This window comes from Urtica dioica, chromosome 5 (genome assembly GCF_054948205.1).
Source record: "Urtica dioica subsp. dioica isolate 48M chromosome 5, U.dioica_male_clone48M_v1_H2, whole genome shotgun sequence".
Taxonomy (NCBI): Eukaryota; Viridiplantae; Streptophyta; class Magnoliopsida; order Rosales; family Urticaceae; genus Urtica; species Urtica dioica.
The window spans coordinates 43,315,327-43,331,996 of NC_142760.1; the positions used below are offsets into that span (position 1 = coordinate 43,315,327).

Consider the following 16,670-nt stretch of genomic DNA (forward strand, 5'->3'; position numbering starts at 1 on the left):
AGTGTATATACTTTTGCTAATCTTTTCATTAGTGTGTGAATATTTTATCATGTACGAGAGAACTATCACCAACAGTTGTTTGTACTTGCTAATAAGTTTTTGGGAGTACTTATTTTGTAAGTGTAAATAATTTGGTAATCTTCTCGACAGTGTGTGAATATTTTGATATTGTAATGTCTTTCTATATGAGGTGGGAAGTAATTAACTTATTAAACAATATATGATGAAATTTTTTTTTATCTACTTGTGTTATTTTGAAGGTAAACAATTAAGGTTTAGAATTTATACATGCGGACGTGAAAATTCACCTTGAATGGTCTTGCTCTTTAGAATAGAAAGAATGATATGGTTAAACTTTTGTCACAAGATTAGTTATATGCTTTTAGATTAAAATGGACTTATTGGATTTTGGTTCAAATTTATCTAGAATGACTTGTGGAATAATCCTTATTTAATTTTGTTTGACACGGGTTAAATTAAAATTCTGGTGAATTGGTGCTTAGATCTAGGAGTTGGGAACAAGAAATACATAGATGGATATTTTTATCAAGACTCAAAACACAACATTACACTAAACATATCCCGCACTGCTAAATTACTAGAATTGTTTACAAGAAAATAGTTATAAATATCGAACCCTTATAATGTTAAATTCATAGCTTTATTGGTCCACATTTGTAGAAAACATAGAATATCATAGCACAAAAACAAAAAAAAAAAAATGTAAGAAAAGGAATGTCATAGCACAGAACATGGAATATCATAGACATTTATATGTAGATAATATGCTTATTGTTGGAAGTAATGAAAGCATGATTAAGTCCACAAAAGATATATTGAACTCGATGTTTGATATGAAAGATTTGGGATTAGCTGATGTTACCTTGGGGATCAAGATTAAAAGAACATCAAATGGACTTGTTTTGAGTCAATCACACTATATTGATAAAATTCTAGACAAATTTGCAAAGAACGATAATGGAGTCTCTAGAATGATAGACAAACTGCTAGGACGAAGTGAGGTCACTGGGGGGGGGGGGGGGGGGGGGGGGGGGGGGAACACGTACGAGGCTTAGCATTGTGATTTTAATGATTCTTTGAAATCGGGTCTTTGAGATTCCGAACGAGTAATGCGGGATTACTCTTTAGCGTAAGAATCACCTATGTGAGAGAGAAGTGGGGCCGCTTCGAAAGAGAATTAATGTGACTTAATTCTTTAGAAACTCTTACAGAACCAGGCGCATGTTCAAGGCCGAAATGAACATAATCATGAGAACTAAAACCTGTGGCAGGAAGATATCAGCGAGATATATGCTTATCGTTTATATACAAACGACTAACAGTTCAAGGACATCGCGTCTACTGAGTAGTCCGTAAACATGACATATATCAACGAGGGAAGGTTCAAGGACTTTGTCTACCTGTCATATACTGATATTGACCATAGAACCGATCACCATATTGAGTTGTGTCGAGTCTTTTTTTGTCGTCATGCAATTTCATTCATGTGGGAGATTGTTGGAATTTTAGAGAGAGTACTGGATAATAAAGTGTATTTATTATCAAATGGGCTACTGACTTTAGGCAAAGATTTGAGTGGGGTCCGCTCAAAAGAATTTGCTAATTCCTTCGTATTATTCTTCCTTGCGGAATATGGTATAATATCGATTATAAGTTTGCCAAAATCGGAGCTATAATGAATGAGAAATTGATGCTCAAAGTATGCTTAAAGAACACATTTGTTATGTGTAAATTAAGTGAATTTCAAGAGTCCCACATAAGTTGGGTAAGTGTGTTGTGTTGTGTTTATATACTATCATCTTTCTTTAGTGGATATGCAAGTGCATGAGAGAAGAGTGTGGGTGGGTTATCTCTTAACCTCATACACACGCGCGCCGCCGCCGAGCCAAGCCGAGCCGGGCTCGGGTTTCGGGAATGTTTCGGTCTCGGGTTTGGGCTTGGGCCAATCCTTATCTTTTTATTGCAAATTTCACTTCATAAATTTTTTAATTCCACAAATAACTTGTGTGTTATGTGGATAATTAATTTGTAGAGTTGTATAACCGTGCATTTAATGCTGGTTAATACTGAACGGTTTTTGCCTCAAGGCTGAGCATTGAGTTGGACGGTTTTTTAATTAAAGCTGGAGCATTGAGTTGGACAATTGAGGCTGAACGTTTCTGATTCAAGCCTTGTAACTGCAAGTGGGTTTGCCTATAAAAAGGAGGTTCCTTCTCTCATTCGAACACACGAAAGAATCTATTCTCTTTTCTCGGATTAGTGAAATACTTCTAGAGTTCGACTGAGCTTGGTTTGACTTCTCTGACTCATCTGTCTTCCATCTTTTGGCGTGGGCTGGTTGCTTTTCTAATGATCGTCAGTCATCGGGCCCAAATCCATCTATTGTCGGTTTATTGGGCCCAAATATAAGGGAAAGCCCAAATGACCGAAAATGACCCCACATATAATACCCCATATTACATATAATATTACACATTAATTTGAAAACAAACTCAAATGGGTACAATTGAAAATTGAAATGGGGCAACTGTGTCCATGTTGTTGAATTTGAAAGTCGTTTGAACTTACGAAACGACAAGACGTTAAAAATTGTTACACGAAACGACAACGTTTAGAACTAAACAGATTGCAAAAGGAGTGTTCCTTAAAAAATTCGTATAACAAACAAACACAATCGAATTTATCAAAAAAAAAAAAAAAAAAAAACAAACACAATCGAAGTCCTCTCTCTCTCTCTCTGTGCCGAGTCAGCGATTCGATCTGAACTCAGTCATGGGCGGCGAGTTGAGGTACGAGATCGGTCAGAACGCGTACATAAAGCTGGTTCTCCACGCCGCGAAGCACCGGAGCTCAGCCGTTAATGGCGTTCTCGTCGGTCGAGTCTCATCCACGAACGACGTCGTCGAGATCACCGATTCCGTCCCTCTCTTCCATTCCCATCTCGGCCTTCTTCCTCAGCTCGAGATCTCTCTCATGCTGGTAATATGTCGAATTTTATACCATCTTAATGCGTAGAGGCAAATATGAATTAATGGACGATGTTCTTGCTGAGTCTATGGAATTGTGTTTGCCATCAACTGAATCTGATTTAGGGGTTAGATTTTGGAAATGATGGGATTTATGTGAGGCTGTGGGATATGGAAATTTACCATGTGTTGACAAAAAGCTGAATTCGATTGATTATGTGCTTTTATTAGGGCAATTTGTATTAGCCAAATTTGGAGTTCACGAAGTCTGTAAATTGATGGTTTGACAGAGTCCTTGTAAAAATCATATGGAGATTTGTTTACAAACTTCAAATTTTTTCATTTTGCTGATTTAATTGGGTAAGGAAAATTTTCGCTGATTTATGTGTATACTTAAAAAGTGAATTAAAAAAAAAAGAGAGAGAATTTTTGCTTGTTAAATTTCCGGTTCTCAACTTTTTTATGCCAATTAAGCGAATTAGCTCGAGGATATGTACTACACGGTCAAACTTCATGTGTAAAAAATTGATTTTGGAAACTATCCTTGAAAGGTTTTAGATGTGTTACTTTGTTTACTGAACTAAATTTGAGTTTTCCTTGTCAGGTTTTATATAAGAGCATGGGTATTGTATATAGTTTTTTGTTATTACATGTCATAACTATAGTTAGGAATTTAAGCACAGTGTATTACTGGAAAAGTTGGTGATTATGTGACAGTGTAAGTTAAGTACTCAGTAAGCAAAAAAGTATGCATTTTTTCCAGTGTTGTGATCATTGTATAGCACTATTAAACCTTTTTTTTTTTTTTTTTTTAATCTTTTGGAGCCGATTGAGATTATTGGGGATTCTTAGAAAGGAAGGTTTAGTACTTCAAAAGAGTGTAAATTGTCTGATATGATTTTCCTCTGGTTCAGATAGAAGAGCATTATGCGAGCAAAGGCCTAAGCATTGTTGGGTATTTTCATGCCAACGAGAGATCTGACGATTGCGAGCTCAGCGGTGTAGCAAAAAATATCGGTGATCACATCTACCGTTACTTTCCACAAGCTTCAATTCTTCTGGTATATTCCTGATTTTGTTGTTATTTTTATTTTTACTTTTTATTTTTTTCATTGGGGATAATCTGATCTTTTTTTTTTTTTTGGTACTTCGCAGCTAGATAGCAAAAAGCTTGGAGCTCTAGAGAAGGCCAATGACCGGAGCCCTGTTATGCAGGTTTATGATCTGTTCATGATTAGATTTTTCAAGATGGATTTGATTTCGAAGTTTAATTTTATAACTGTGTGTTGTTTTGTTGAAAATTTTTATACCACTTCTCTGAACTTTAACATGGATCTGAAGCTTTGAAAGAGAATATTTGTTTGTGTCCATTAGTTAAATAGCCATATTTACAGTTTGACATTGCTAAATAGCCAACGTTTCGTAAATCTTAGGTAAATAGCCACGTCCATGTATTTACATGTATAAATTGACGTAAATACCCCCATTTGATTTCAATAAAAGGGTAAATCAGGCATGCCACGCCATCATTATAGCTATTTACCTAAGATTTACGAAACGTTGGCTAGGCTATATAGTTATTTCAAACGTTTTAGTTGGCTAGTTACCTGATTTTTTGTATTTTTTTTTTGGTATGGCTCACAATTTCAATTTATTGGCACTCACTCCTCGGTTTTTGAACCAGCTCTACACAAAGGACACGTCGAAAAACTGGAAGCTAAATGGATCGGGCTATCTAGCCACAAAGGAGCCATCGGCAAATATTGTCCTTTTGGATTATATTTCGACAGAAAAATGGCAAGGTGTCGTTGATTTCGATGATCATTTCGACGATATCAGCAAGTGAGTGCATATTTTGGTTTCGATTTGCGCTTCTTTTTTTTTTATGTGTTTGCGAATGTATTATGAAGAGGCTAATAAAAGTGTCGCAATGCAGGGATTGGCAAAACCCGGAACTCTTCAAGTAGATTCGTCGGGCAAATTTTTTTTGCAGCTAAAAATGTTGAGATAAGACTTGTGGGTCGGAGTTTGTGAAGAATTGTAAAATGACAGATTAACTCTTTTAGTTATCTCAAGTTTATTACTTTTTTTGGTCGTTGAAACTATGCAACATTTTTTTTTTCATCGGCCTGGTTTGAGCTCAAGTTTGGATTTGGAGCGATAGAATTTGAAACAAGCTCACCTATTTCTACGAATGTTACTAGTACTTATTTTTATCTGTTAACTCTTAGCTAAAAGAATGTATTGTCTTGTTACGGATAAAGGACAAATCTTGATCACCTTTATAAAGTGGGATTCTCAATATTTTTTTTATTAAAATAAGTCCCATAATTTGTGTGTTGTGTGGATGACTATAGTAGAGAACTCTTGGTTGTATAATAAACTGGTTCCACTATCTATTGGACGCAAGTAATAATAACTATATAGTGTTTTCAGTTTTTTTTATAATACAAACCTATTACCAAATTTGTCGCTACAGACTACATTTTGGGACAAGCATGTCATTAAAAACGAGATTCACGACAATTTTACGAAATTCAATGACAAGTTTTGGAAATAGATATGAAAAAGGGGTAGTTTAGTAGATTAGTCAATTTCAAATTATGATATAACCATTAACGAAAATTAACGGTTAGTAAAGCTTAGCATTACTCTCGCGTGAGTCCAACCTAAATCAAATGCTATATGGACCACATTTAATAAAACTTGAAAAAAAAAGCTTACGAAATAACTTCTAGCCTACGTTTTATATACTTGATTAGAAGAATTAAAAAATTATAGTCATATACTTAATAAATTAGAATACCCAAATGCAATAATATAAGTAGACTTGAAAAATTAAATTTTGAAACCTAACAACTATATCTCCAATTCGGGATCGGCCACGAGGTGAATCGTCAAAATACCATCCCACAGACGGTGGAGCAAGTTCGGCGAAGAAAACATGCCATACGTCGAGAAGATAAGAATTAAGAAACATGCAAAAACCCAAAAGGAAAGGAAAAAAAGGATATTCTTGGCTAATTCAAACTCCTAATTCATCATCAATTACTTCATTCAAACCCGAGAATTAAATATATGACTCTACATAATATTGGTCTCATTTTTGTGTTAGGCCTAACTCTTGTGTGCTCGATCCGATTCGGCCTTCTTATATATACTGGTTTATAAATTTGGTTTATATTTTTTGCTCTGAATATATTTGGTTATTAATTATAGGTGTGTATCTTGATCGAGTCATGTACTTCACTTTCAAACTTATGCTTTGTAACATTAACTTCCAATTAGTCAAGCCAGCTTATTTTGTATGTACACAGCAGATTATAAACGCTGTACACAACAAAATACGTGTTGATATTTACTCTCTCATAAAATAAAATAAAATAAATGTCATTTTTCATCTTCCGTGAAACTATATAAAACCGCTTAACTCCTCTATTTTGAATATAAAAAATCAAAGCACAGAAGATATAAAAACAGAAATTATAAAAAAAAAATTGACACCAAGCATAAACGTAGTCTAATTAAATTTGACCCCCAATTCCAAACTGTACAAACACTAAACTAATTAAAACCACATAATAATCCACCCTCCTCCTAAAAAAAAAAAAAAAAAAAATTCAAATAATTAAATTAATAACAATAATAATAAAATAATAATAAAAATAATCACTGAGCGGCGACGACGGGGCAGCCCTTGGCGACGACACCCGGCGCGGTGGGGCACGCGGCGAGCAAGCAGTGATCGGTGGCGTCGAGGCCCCACCAATCGGGGCCGAAAATATCCTTATTCTGCAACGTGAAGTAGAGCATCACTGCCACGAAAGCCATTCCCGCGTCCAAAGCGGCCGAGAGAATGTACGTGTGGCGGGCCCACCAAGCCTTGTACTTGCGGTACACGTAGAAGTTAAAGTAGACCCCGACCGCGCCCCACATCCAAAAGTTGACGGCCCGGACAGGTGGCATCCCGCCAGTGGCCGCGAAGAAGATGGGCATGTTGACGTACGGGATCCAGCGCTTCTCGGGGAAGGCCCGCGAGAGCATCCACAGGGGAAGCGGGGCCGCGAGGCCAATCAGGAAGAACCAGTTCATCGCGCCGTAGACGCCTTGCTTCGCAAACATCCTCATGGGGCCCACCACGCCCCATATGATCGAGGCGTTGTAGAAGACGTCGTCGCCCGGGCAGGTCCACGGGCTGCCCTCGGGCAGGGCCAACGGGTCGCAGATGTTCGGGATCGTCTCCAACAGCCACCACGCCGTCCCGAAGTACACGATCGAAGCCACCACCGTCCCCACCAACTTTTTTTTTTTTTTTTTAAATACGTACAGGGACAGAGTCAGAAATCAAAAATTAAATATACATATGATTAAAATTAAGGTCCATTAGGTAAATAGTCACATTTACAGTTTACCATTGTTAAATAACCAACGTGTCATAAATCTTAGGTAAATAGTCACGTCATTTTTATGGCTATTTATCTAAGATTTACGAAACGTTTGCTATATAGCAAATTCAAACGTTTTAATTGGCTATTTACTTAATTTTTTTGTTAAAATTAAGAGGGAGACGGGTGTTAAATGTCGAAAATATAAGTTAATGATAATGACGAGGAGTTGGTTTATGAAGAAAAATATACAGTTCTTATGAACAAGTAAATAATAGAAATAGAGTTTAGAAGGTGAAAATTTAAAAAGCTAATACGTACTAAGGTTAGAAAAATGTAAAAATATTATTTTTTAGAGAAAATTAGGAAGGTATACGAATCAAACTTTGCAGGAATTTAAAAAAAAATTAAGATAGGTCAATACTAATTGTATTATACAACTAAATAAACAAATAAAAAATTGAATGTGAGAAAGCCTTTTTTTTTGTTTGAGAAATATAGAAATGTTATTTAGGAAAGTATTCAAACTAAAACACAAAAATATTTTTTTTGCAAACAATTACATAAACAAAATCTACTTATTAGGGTGGGTGCGAAGTGTAACTTAAAAAAAAAAAAAAAAAAAAAATTAGAGGTAGATTATGAAATTACCTGAACTAAAAACATGGCCTTTGGAGGGATCTTCATGTAATGACCCAACTTGAAGTCCCCAAGGAAGCTAAGAGCCTGAGACATGCTGATATAACCATAGGTCTTGAACGAGACGTTGGCGAGCGGTTTCCCGGGCAATAAATACCCGATGATGAGCTCGGTGATGACGTTGAGTCCGGTTTGCATGTTGGTCGTGGCCTGAATGACTCCCACCGGAAAAGTGAAAAAGAGCGCCAGAGCGCACGCCAGAAGCACGCCCCACCACGGAAGTTGGAGCTGTTTCCCGAACCCTTCGCAAGCGAAGATCGAGAGCCCGATCATCGGGACTAGGACCGCCACGAACCACCATTGAGGGACTTCGTCGTAATTTTTCTTCATTATCCGAGTGTGAACGTCCGCTCCTTCTCCTTTGGACGCGCTCGCGGCCGTCTTCTTCCATAGGCCCCACATCGTCCTATAGACACAGTCAGGCAGTGGCGGAGTCAGAAACTAAATTTGACGGTGGTAAAAATTGGATAGAAGGGTAAGTCATAGCCCTTATCATTCGTAGAAGTAGTCAAGGACACAGTCGGAGCAGTGGCGGAGTCAGAAACTAAATTTGACGGTGGTAAAAATTGGATAGAAGGGTAAGTCATAGCCCTTATCATTCGTATAAGTAGTCAGGGACGGAGTCAGAAATCAAACTTATTAACGGTAAAAATGGATTGTGGGACAAAAAAGATAATACAAAAAGTAGATTTTTAGGTGGGGCTAAGAGTGCACACATATTGAGAAGACTAGATCAAATCACAATATAAAGTATCACTAGTCAAAAGTCATAAATCAAACTTAAACAACAGAAATTGATTATAGGGTGTTAAACATATACAAAAGTAGATTTTATGAGGGGGGGTCTAAGTGAACTTTTAAAATCTAAAAGAGTAAAATTTATGTCAACCCTATCAATAGTAAGGGGACCATGTGTCTTATTAATGGACGAGACATAAGTGGAAAAGGTGTAAAAAAAAAAATGGATTGTAGGGTAAAAATTTAGCATAGAAGTGGATTATATCTCTGGATGGGGGGAGAAAGCGAACATAAAGGTGTCACACATGTTAAATATTAAATATATGGTTAAAAGAAAATTAATAAATTTATGAGTTAAAAAGGTGAACCAAATACTAAGAATTTTCCAATTACGATTTTTTGCTTAAAAATAAATAAAGGAATTAGCAGGGATGCAGAAATGTAACACTACTATAAAAAGATATCTAAAGAGCACTGCCAATTACTAATTATTCGATTAAGTGAGAAATGAAGGGTATAAAAGCAATTACTCACTTTCCGTGGAAGAGGATGACGTGTGAAACCGTGGCCGTGAGAGTAGCGAAGCTAAGCCCATAGTTAAGCGCAAAGAAGGGACTAAGGTACAACTTACTATAACCCTTGTAACCATTCATATCCAAATTAAACGTCGTGTCGTTCAGGACCCGAGAGATGTCGTACGTCTTCCCAGTGGAGTCGAAGGTGTGGGACGAGAAGATGGGAAACTTCTTGGCCTCGTAGACGTTGTTCCAATACATGAGAGGGTTGACCACGTAGCAGAAGAAGACGAAACCCGCGAGGATGTTTGCGATTGCGAACCCTGGCACGGCCAGAGGGCTTCCGAGGAAGCTCGCGACTGTTGACCAGTCGAGCCCGAAGGAGCCGAGGCCCAAGCCCCTCATTCCCGACCCGAGTTGTTGGGCCAGGACGGACTTGGGCCAGATGAGACAGGCGACGGAGATCATGGAGATCGAGGGGAAGAGGTATCCCGGGAGGATATAGTATGCGAAAGACGAAACGAAGATGAGGAGGAAGAATTGGATTCTCGTGTGGCCTCCTTTCGGCCGAGTTTCCTTCTCGTGCAAGGCTCTGAGAAAAAGAAGAAGAAGAAGAAGAAACGAAAATACGTTATATGTTCAGCGACAGAGCCAGAATTTGAACTCAGAAATAACGATAGAATAGCATAAATATTAAGTCATTTAAAGTTTTCAATAGAAATTTAGCCCAAAGAAGAAGAAGAAGAAAAAAAAAATACGTTAAATATGTATAGTGGCAGAGCCAGAATTTGAACTCAGAAATAACGATAGAATAGCATAAACATTAAGTAATTTAAAGTTTTCAATAGAAATTTAGCCGATTTTTTTTTTTTTTACAAGGATCAATAAAGAAAGATATAAAAGAAATACTTTATATAGCGTAATGCGAGAATTCTAGTTAAAGAAAATAGACATAAATTATAAAAAATTATATATATGTTCAAGTTTCTTATTTTACAAATTATGCATGCTTAAAATTCACGAGGTATACATTTTTTTTTAATATGAATATAGCGAATAAAAATTGTGCATGCTTTAAGTATATAATATATGAAATATTGTGACATTAAGATAATGGTAAGTGGTTCTATATTCTCAGGAAAAAAATATATAAGTGGTGGGGGGGACTTCAAAGTCTTGTGTATATTTATTATTATATGAAACTAATCTAGGGTTTAGTATATAATATATGAAATATAGTGACATTAAGATAATGGTAAGTGGTTCTATATTCTCATAAAAATATATAAGTGGGGGGGACAGTGGGGGGACTTCAAAGTCTTTTGTATTTATTATTAATATGAAAACTAATCTAGGGTTTAGTAATAGAGTAATTAATGGTAATTACCTGAAGAGGGAGACTTGTACGAGGTTTGAAGGCCACCACATGTACGGAGAGTCAACGAGATATCTTCTGAACAAACCAGCCCATCCATACCCAAGCATCTATATACACACACACACACACACACAAACACAAAATTCTATTTATTTCAGAGATAATCTTATTACTGTTACTTGCACTGCAAGGCTTTTTTTTTTTTTTTTTTTTTTTTTTTTTTTTTTATAAAACTACCAGTAGAAGTTAACGTATAGAATGATCTAGTTTTTAGTTTCCTTCTGTTACTAATAATGAACAACAAAACAGGTCATGATCTTTCAGTCTACGTATTAAATTACTCATGAAAATTAGAAATTAGTAACACAACAAAAAAAATTGTACGATTTTTCGATGGAATTCGCTGTTGAAAGAGGGCCAAGAAAAAATAACACTATATATGATGTGTATATAAATAGAGAGATTTGAGACAGGCAAACCACAAAAAAAAAAAAAAAAAGAGCTATGATTTATAGTGTAACGTGACTGCTTTTGTCATAGAATTAGTAGAAATTTCTAATTTTAAAAAAAATACAAGGCATAACCATCAGATTCATACCTAGATAGAGATAACTTGCAGCATAAGAAAGAGATTAATATAGAGATTTGAGACAAAAAAAAACCCTATGATTTATAGTGTAACGTGACTGCTTTTGTCATACAATTAGTAGAAATTTCCAATTAAAAAAAAATACAAGGCATAACCATCAAATTCATACCTAAATAGAGATAACTTGCAGCATAAGAAAGAGCATAATATAGATATTTGAGACAAAAAAAAAAAAATGTATGATTTTAAGTATAACGAGATTTATAGAAATTTCTTATTAAAAAAAAATGCATAATCCATAAGAATTCAAAACTACACAGAGATAACTTGCAGAACAAGAAAGAGAGAGAGTAAGAATAATAATCAATCATATCATCTATATATATCACCTGAGTGGTCTGGGTGAGCAGAAAAGCGGCCATGATATGAATCTTCCGGTGATAAAACGCCTTGACGATCGTGATGATATTCACGGCGTAGTTTCCTCCGGCGCCGGAATTCGCGAAGATGGTGATCAAGACGTGTTCTTTGAGATTGAACGGTCCCGGATTGAGCGAAAACGACGCCCCGAAGATCTTGACCGGGCGAGTCGGGAGCGTGGCGGCCATGAATTTCCCGATCGGAAGGACCAAGATCTGAGCCGACACGGAAGAGACGTACAGCGAGTTCGTACGGTACGCGAAAAACTGGTTCACGAACGCCAACAGAGCGCACGACAAGATCCCGAGGAACCATGTCCGGAAAGTCAACGCCGGTTGACTCGGGTCGTCGGTGATCGGGACGGTCAGACGGACTTGCTCGATCGGGCTGTCGTTGATCTCTCCTCCGTCGTCTAAAAAAAAATAAAAAATTATTAGTGTTAATTATAGAAAGAAAGAAAAAAATACTTGGTTGATGAGATTATTGTCTATGAAAAAAAAAAAAAAAATTTAATTTGTCAATGGTTGACAATTTTTTTCTGTCATCTGTGTACGTATATACAAACTATAAATAGAATCTAATTGTTTTTAGGGGCGTGTGAGTAAAAAGAATTATTCTGAGGGTATATATATGTAAGAATGATGTCATTTTGGACTAAACAGCAAATATTTTTGGGTGAAATACTAACAACACAAGAGTTCAGGGAAGGGGTAATAATGTGAATCCGGCGAGAACGTGTGTTTTTTTCTATCTTCTCTGAATATCAATACTTGTTTCTCAAAAAAATAATAATAATATCAATAATAATACGTGACCTGGGTTTGTATATATTCATCAACAATAATCTGGTTCGAAAATTAATCATAAGCGTATATGTATGTATTTAATTTTGATGCAGAAGAAGGCAAATAAAGAGGAAAAAAAATCGAAGAGACAAATATATGATACATAATTATTCTACAAAAAAACTAAAAAAAAAATTGAGAATAATTATACAATGAAGATGATAAAGAAGAAGAAATCATGGCGGTTCATATATGTATAAGGATATTATACGCATGCAATGCACAGATAGCTTTGTTCATATGATTAATTAATGTTTCGTCAATATCGATATCATATGATGATGATGAAAATAAAAAAAATAAAAATTATACATATATATACATATATATATATATATATATATATCGTACCAGCGATGTTGATTACATCTTGAGCTTTGGACTTTTCGTCCACAGTTTCACCGTTTCCGTTCATCTTTTCTACGACCCAAATAAAAAAAGCTTAGAAAAGTTTTGAGAGCCTTAGAATCTCCGTCTACATATATATGAATCTCTAATTGTATATATATATATAGACCGAGAGATAGAGAGAGAGAGAGAGAGAGAGAGAGAGAGAGAGAGAGAGAGAGAGAGAGAGATTTTACAGTCTGGCTGTTATTAAAGAAGAGAGAGATAAATAAGGTCTCTTATGTTTCGTTGCACAGTTACGTTAATAAGAGTGTGTGTGACTGACTGAAATTTTTGTATTTTTATGGATATAAAATTATTATACATAAAAATATAATAACAAGTTGCAACGAATTAAACTCGCTGTTCCTTTTTTCGAGGAAAAATATGAGGGGTACAAGTCGGAGATTCTGGTATTTTTGGTCAATGATGTGAATCTAAAATTAGTTTGGATCGAAAGAATTTATTAAAAAAAAGGAAGTTAATTACGTTTTTTTTCTTCTTTTAGTTAGAGATAAGTGATTTCGTTATTTATGTTGGTTACTTTTCTGAATATTGCACAAGGTTCTGTATAGGTTCTTTTCCAAATATAAATAAATAAATTATCAGTTGGTGTTGGTTATTATGTTATTTTGCTTTTAGTTTTTTTTTTCCTAATGAATTTTTCTTATTTTTAAGTAAAGTAGACCAAACTAGACAACTGTTAGAAATTCAAAGATAAGTTTTCAAATATAAATTTTGCTTTTTAAGTTCTCATAAGATTTTATTTTATTTTTTTGTTGGAGTGAGTATCAATTAAAATAAATAATATTTTAAAGACGATTATTCTTTTAAATTTATGGATAAAAGGGGATAGCTTTTTTATTTTTAATAATTTGTACAGGAAATCTATCAACCAATCAAATCAATTTTCGATATGTTGTAACGCCTTACGAATTTGTTTTAGTTCGCTATAAGAATTCAACAATCATTCGACTTTCTATGAAAATAAAAATAAAGCAAAATAGATAGGCGTCCATGTTTTTTTTTTTTTTTTTTTTTTTTTTTTTTTAGCTAACATCTTATGTGGTTATTATTATTATTTTTGTTAACGACTAATACCCTTGCCATATGATGAGGATTCAAATTTAGTTTCGATTTCTAAGGAATAATGTTTCTTTATCCCTACTAAATTGACTAGTCTAATTTTTATGGAAAATTTCTTTTTTTCTTACTAAATAATTTGTTAACCGATTGCCAAAAATAGTGCTTGGATTCAGGATTTCTGTTTTCTTCCGAATACTTTGTGAGAGTAGATAGTTATTTCCAGTTGGACATCACATACACACTCACACTATTGAATTGTAATTATAATAATTGGATAACCTCATTTACTAACAAACTTAGATGATGTTATATATGGGGTAAATTATTCGGCTTGATAAAATAATGTTAAATGTTTTTTGTATATATTATTATTCAACAATGTAATATATTAATAAAAGTAAAAAGCGTCTTAAATTACGAAAGAGCCAAGGGAGGTAGTGACGCTCAAAATTTAAAACCATGTATTATTATTTTGTATTTTATTTTATTTTATAGAGTGCCGCTCTAATATAATGTTTAATGTTTGGATGGAGATAAGATTCACTTCGAAAATTTGATCACAATCCAAGGCTGAAATTCGAGTTTAATGTTTTAGCTAGATAAACAAAATTCATGGAGAATTCAATGTTTTATAAAGCCTACAAAATTTTGTAAACAATTTATCAAAAAAAAAATAAAATTATACATAAATGATTTTTTTTTTCTATATGTATAGTATATATAACTATATCACCATATGATAAATGAAAAAATTGTCTCGAAAGAATAAATTTTATCTCGAAAGTTCAGAGCCTGAAACAATTTTACAAGTTGAACTTATTGTGCCACATGCTTGTGTTTCTTTCTCCTATATTTTTTTTTCCACCTTTCATTTTTTCTCTTATTTTTTTTTTCCTTACATAAACATTTTACACCTTTCATTTTATGGCAAGACATCACATTTATTATGGTACTAAGACCACACATTACACATCACATTTATTATGGTACTAAGACCACACATTACACATTAACATTTATATCGACTCATAACTTACAACAACTTGTAATTAACCCCACTTCGTGATATGGCCATAAATCAGTCTAAAACAAGTAATGTAAGATATATAGTATTTTATTTTCCAATACTACTCGTTTTAATTTCCATATGAAAAAAAAGATGTTCACATTGTCAGTATACAATATATATATGTTAAAAAAATTTAATTGCCAAACTGTGCATGTGACCATTTTAATATAGTGCCAATATTGGTGATGGTGATATTGATATTCAAATTTTTTTTTGGGGGGTAAAATTGGGTCCACACTACTAGTTTATATTCTAGTAACTGTTTAATAATCAAATGCTGCTTTTTGGCATGCTCTACGAATTCGAGCTTCTTTTGGCTCAATTCTAAATAAATAATAGCCTTTTTATTTTTATTATTATTATTTTTTAATTTTTTTTTTAGGAAGAATAATATATAGGTGGGATACTTTTTTAAGATAAACACAAAGGTACGATGTGTTTCCATAATGTCCAATATTTATCCTTTAGGCTTTTTTTTTCTTTACTTTTTTGTAGGGTTTGTAATTTATCCCATGATGATGCATGGGAATATATATAGATTTGTCAATATTGAATTTAATATCAATTTTGAGTTCAACTTGGTTTGGCTATATTGCCGATTGTAGTGGTGGTATTGAAGGAAATTCACTACTTTTTGTCCAACACGGTTGATGGTTCGCGTGTGGAAACTCCATTATTATGAGGAGTTGAAAACTTTGAATATCAATCATTATTATGGGTTCATAATTATGACGTACTTTTGAAAACAATTTTGTTTGATTTGTGAAATTTGCATATATCCTTAGTAGTGCTATCTTATCTGTGCTGAAGCTGCAAAACGCATCAACCTGTAACTTGTAATTGCTAAGCCTTTCAATTTCATTTTAATACATTTTTCTTTTAAGTGATGTCATTCTCACATCACTAATAGTATAGTGTATATTCAATTATAATGAGCACACACATAAATTACAAAATTTAATATTAACTTTTATGTTAATGTCCTTGCAGGAAAAAGAAAAATCCCATCCGAATATATGAATCATGTGTTGTCACCCAAATTAAACCAATATAGATCATTTTTCTTCAAATGGTAAGTGTTATACCGTATAATTTTTCTTCTTTTTCTTCATACAAATGTAGTGATTTTCAAAATAAGGTCACCTACCGAGTGATTCCTCTTTTATGTTTGTTTTTTTTATAAAGCCATTCATGTTTCTTTGTTGATAATTTCCAAAATTGTAGTTGCAATGTAAAGGTAATGGCAAATCAATTTCAGTCCAAAACTCAAGAAGCGTGAGACACATTTTTAAGGCCAATTTTATTGCTCTTGGATTTGAAGAAAAAATTAATATTCTAGCGAAGAGTGCTAGACACATTTTTTTAAGGTTTGGGCTTTAAACTTTAAAGGTTTGGTCTTTAAACTTTAAAGGTTTGGGCTTTAAACTTCAAAGGTTTGGGCTTTAAACTTTAAAGAATTGGGCTTTAAACTTCAAAGGTTTGGGCTTTAAACTTTAAAGAATTGGGCTTAAGCCCAAACATAGGCCCATAAATTTTAAAGCCCAATTCAAACTTCACAAACGCTCTTCATCG

The 16,670-nt window shown here is 34.2% G+C and overlaps 2 protein-coding genes across 2 annotated transcripts; one reads left to right on the plus strand and one right to left on the minus strand.

Annotated features, from left to right (window-relative positions):
* Positions 1 to 2,727: 2,727 nt before the first annotated feature.
* On the plus strand, positions 2,728 to 5,291 carry EMB2731 (ER membrane protein complex subunit 8/9 homolog). The gene is made up of 5 exons (XM_089613996.1): positions 2,728 to 3,000; positions 3,902 to 4,048; positions 4,143 to 4,202; positions 4,672 to 4,829; positions 4,924 to 5,291. The coding sequence occupies exons 1-5, from the start codon at positions 2,794 to 2,796 to the stop codon at positions 4,952 to 4,954; spliced, it is 603 nt and encodes a 200-aa protein (XP_089470122.1). The 5' UTR covers positions 2,728 to 2,793; the 3' UTR covers positions 4,955 to 5,291.
* A 1,201-nt stretch (positions 5,292 to 6,492) lies between these two features.
* Positions 6,493 to 13,064, minus strand: OPT1 (oligopeptide transporter 1). Its single transcript, XM_089615935.1, has 6 exons — positions 12,908 to 13,064; positions 11,681 to 12,123; positions 10,712 to 10,809; positions 9,344 to 9,916; positions 8,024 to 8,477; positions 6,493 to 7,286 (listed from the first exon to the last, which is right to left on the minus strand). The coding sequence occupies exons 1-6, from the start codon at positions 12,969 to 12,971 to the stop codon at positions 6,657 to 6,659; spliced, it is 2,262 nt and encodes a 753-aa protein (XP_089472061.1). The 5' UTR covers positions 12,972 to 13,064; the 3' UTR covers positions 6,493 to 6,656.
* Between the last annotated feature and the right edge of the window lie 3,606 nt (positions 13,065 to 16,670).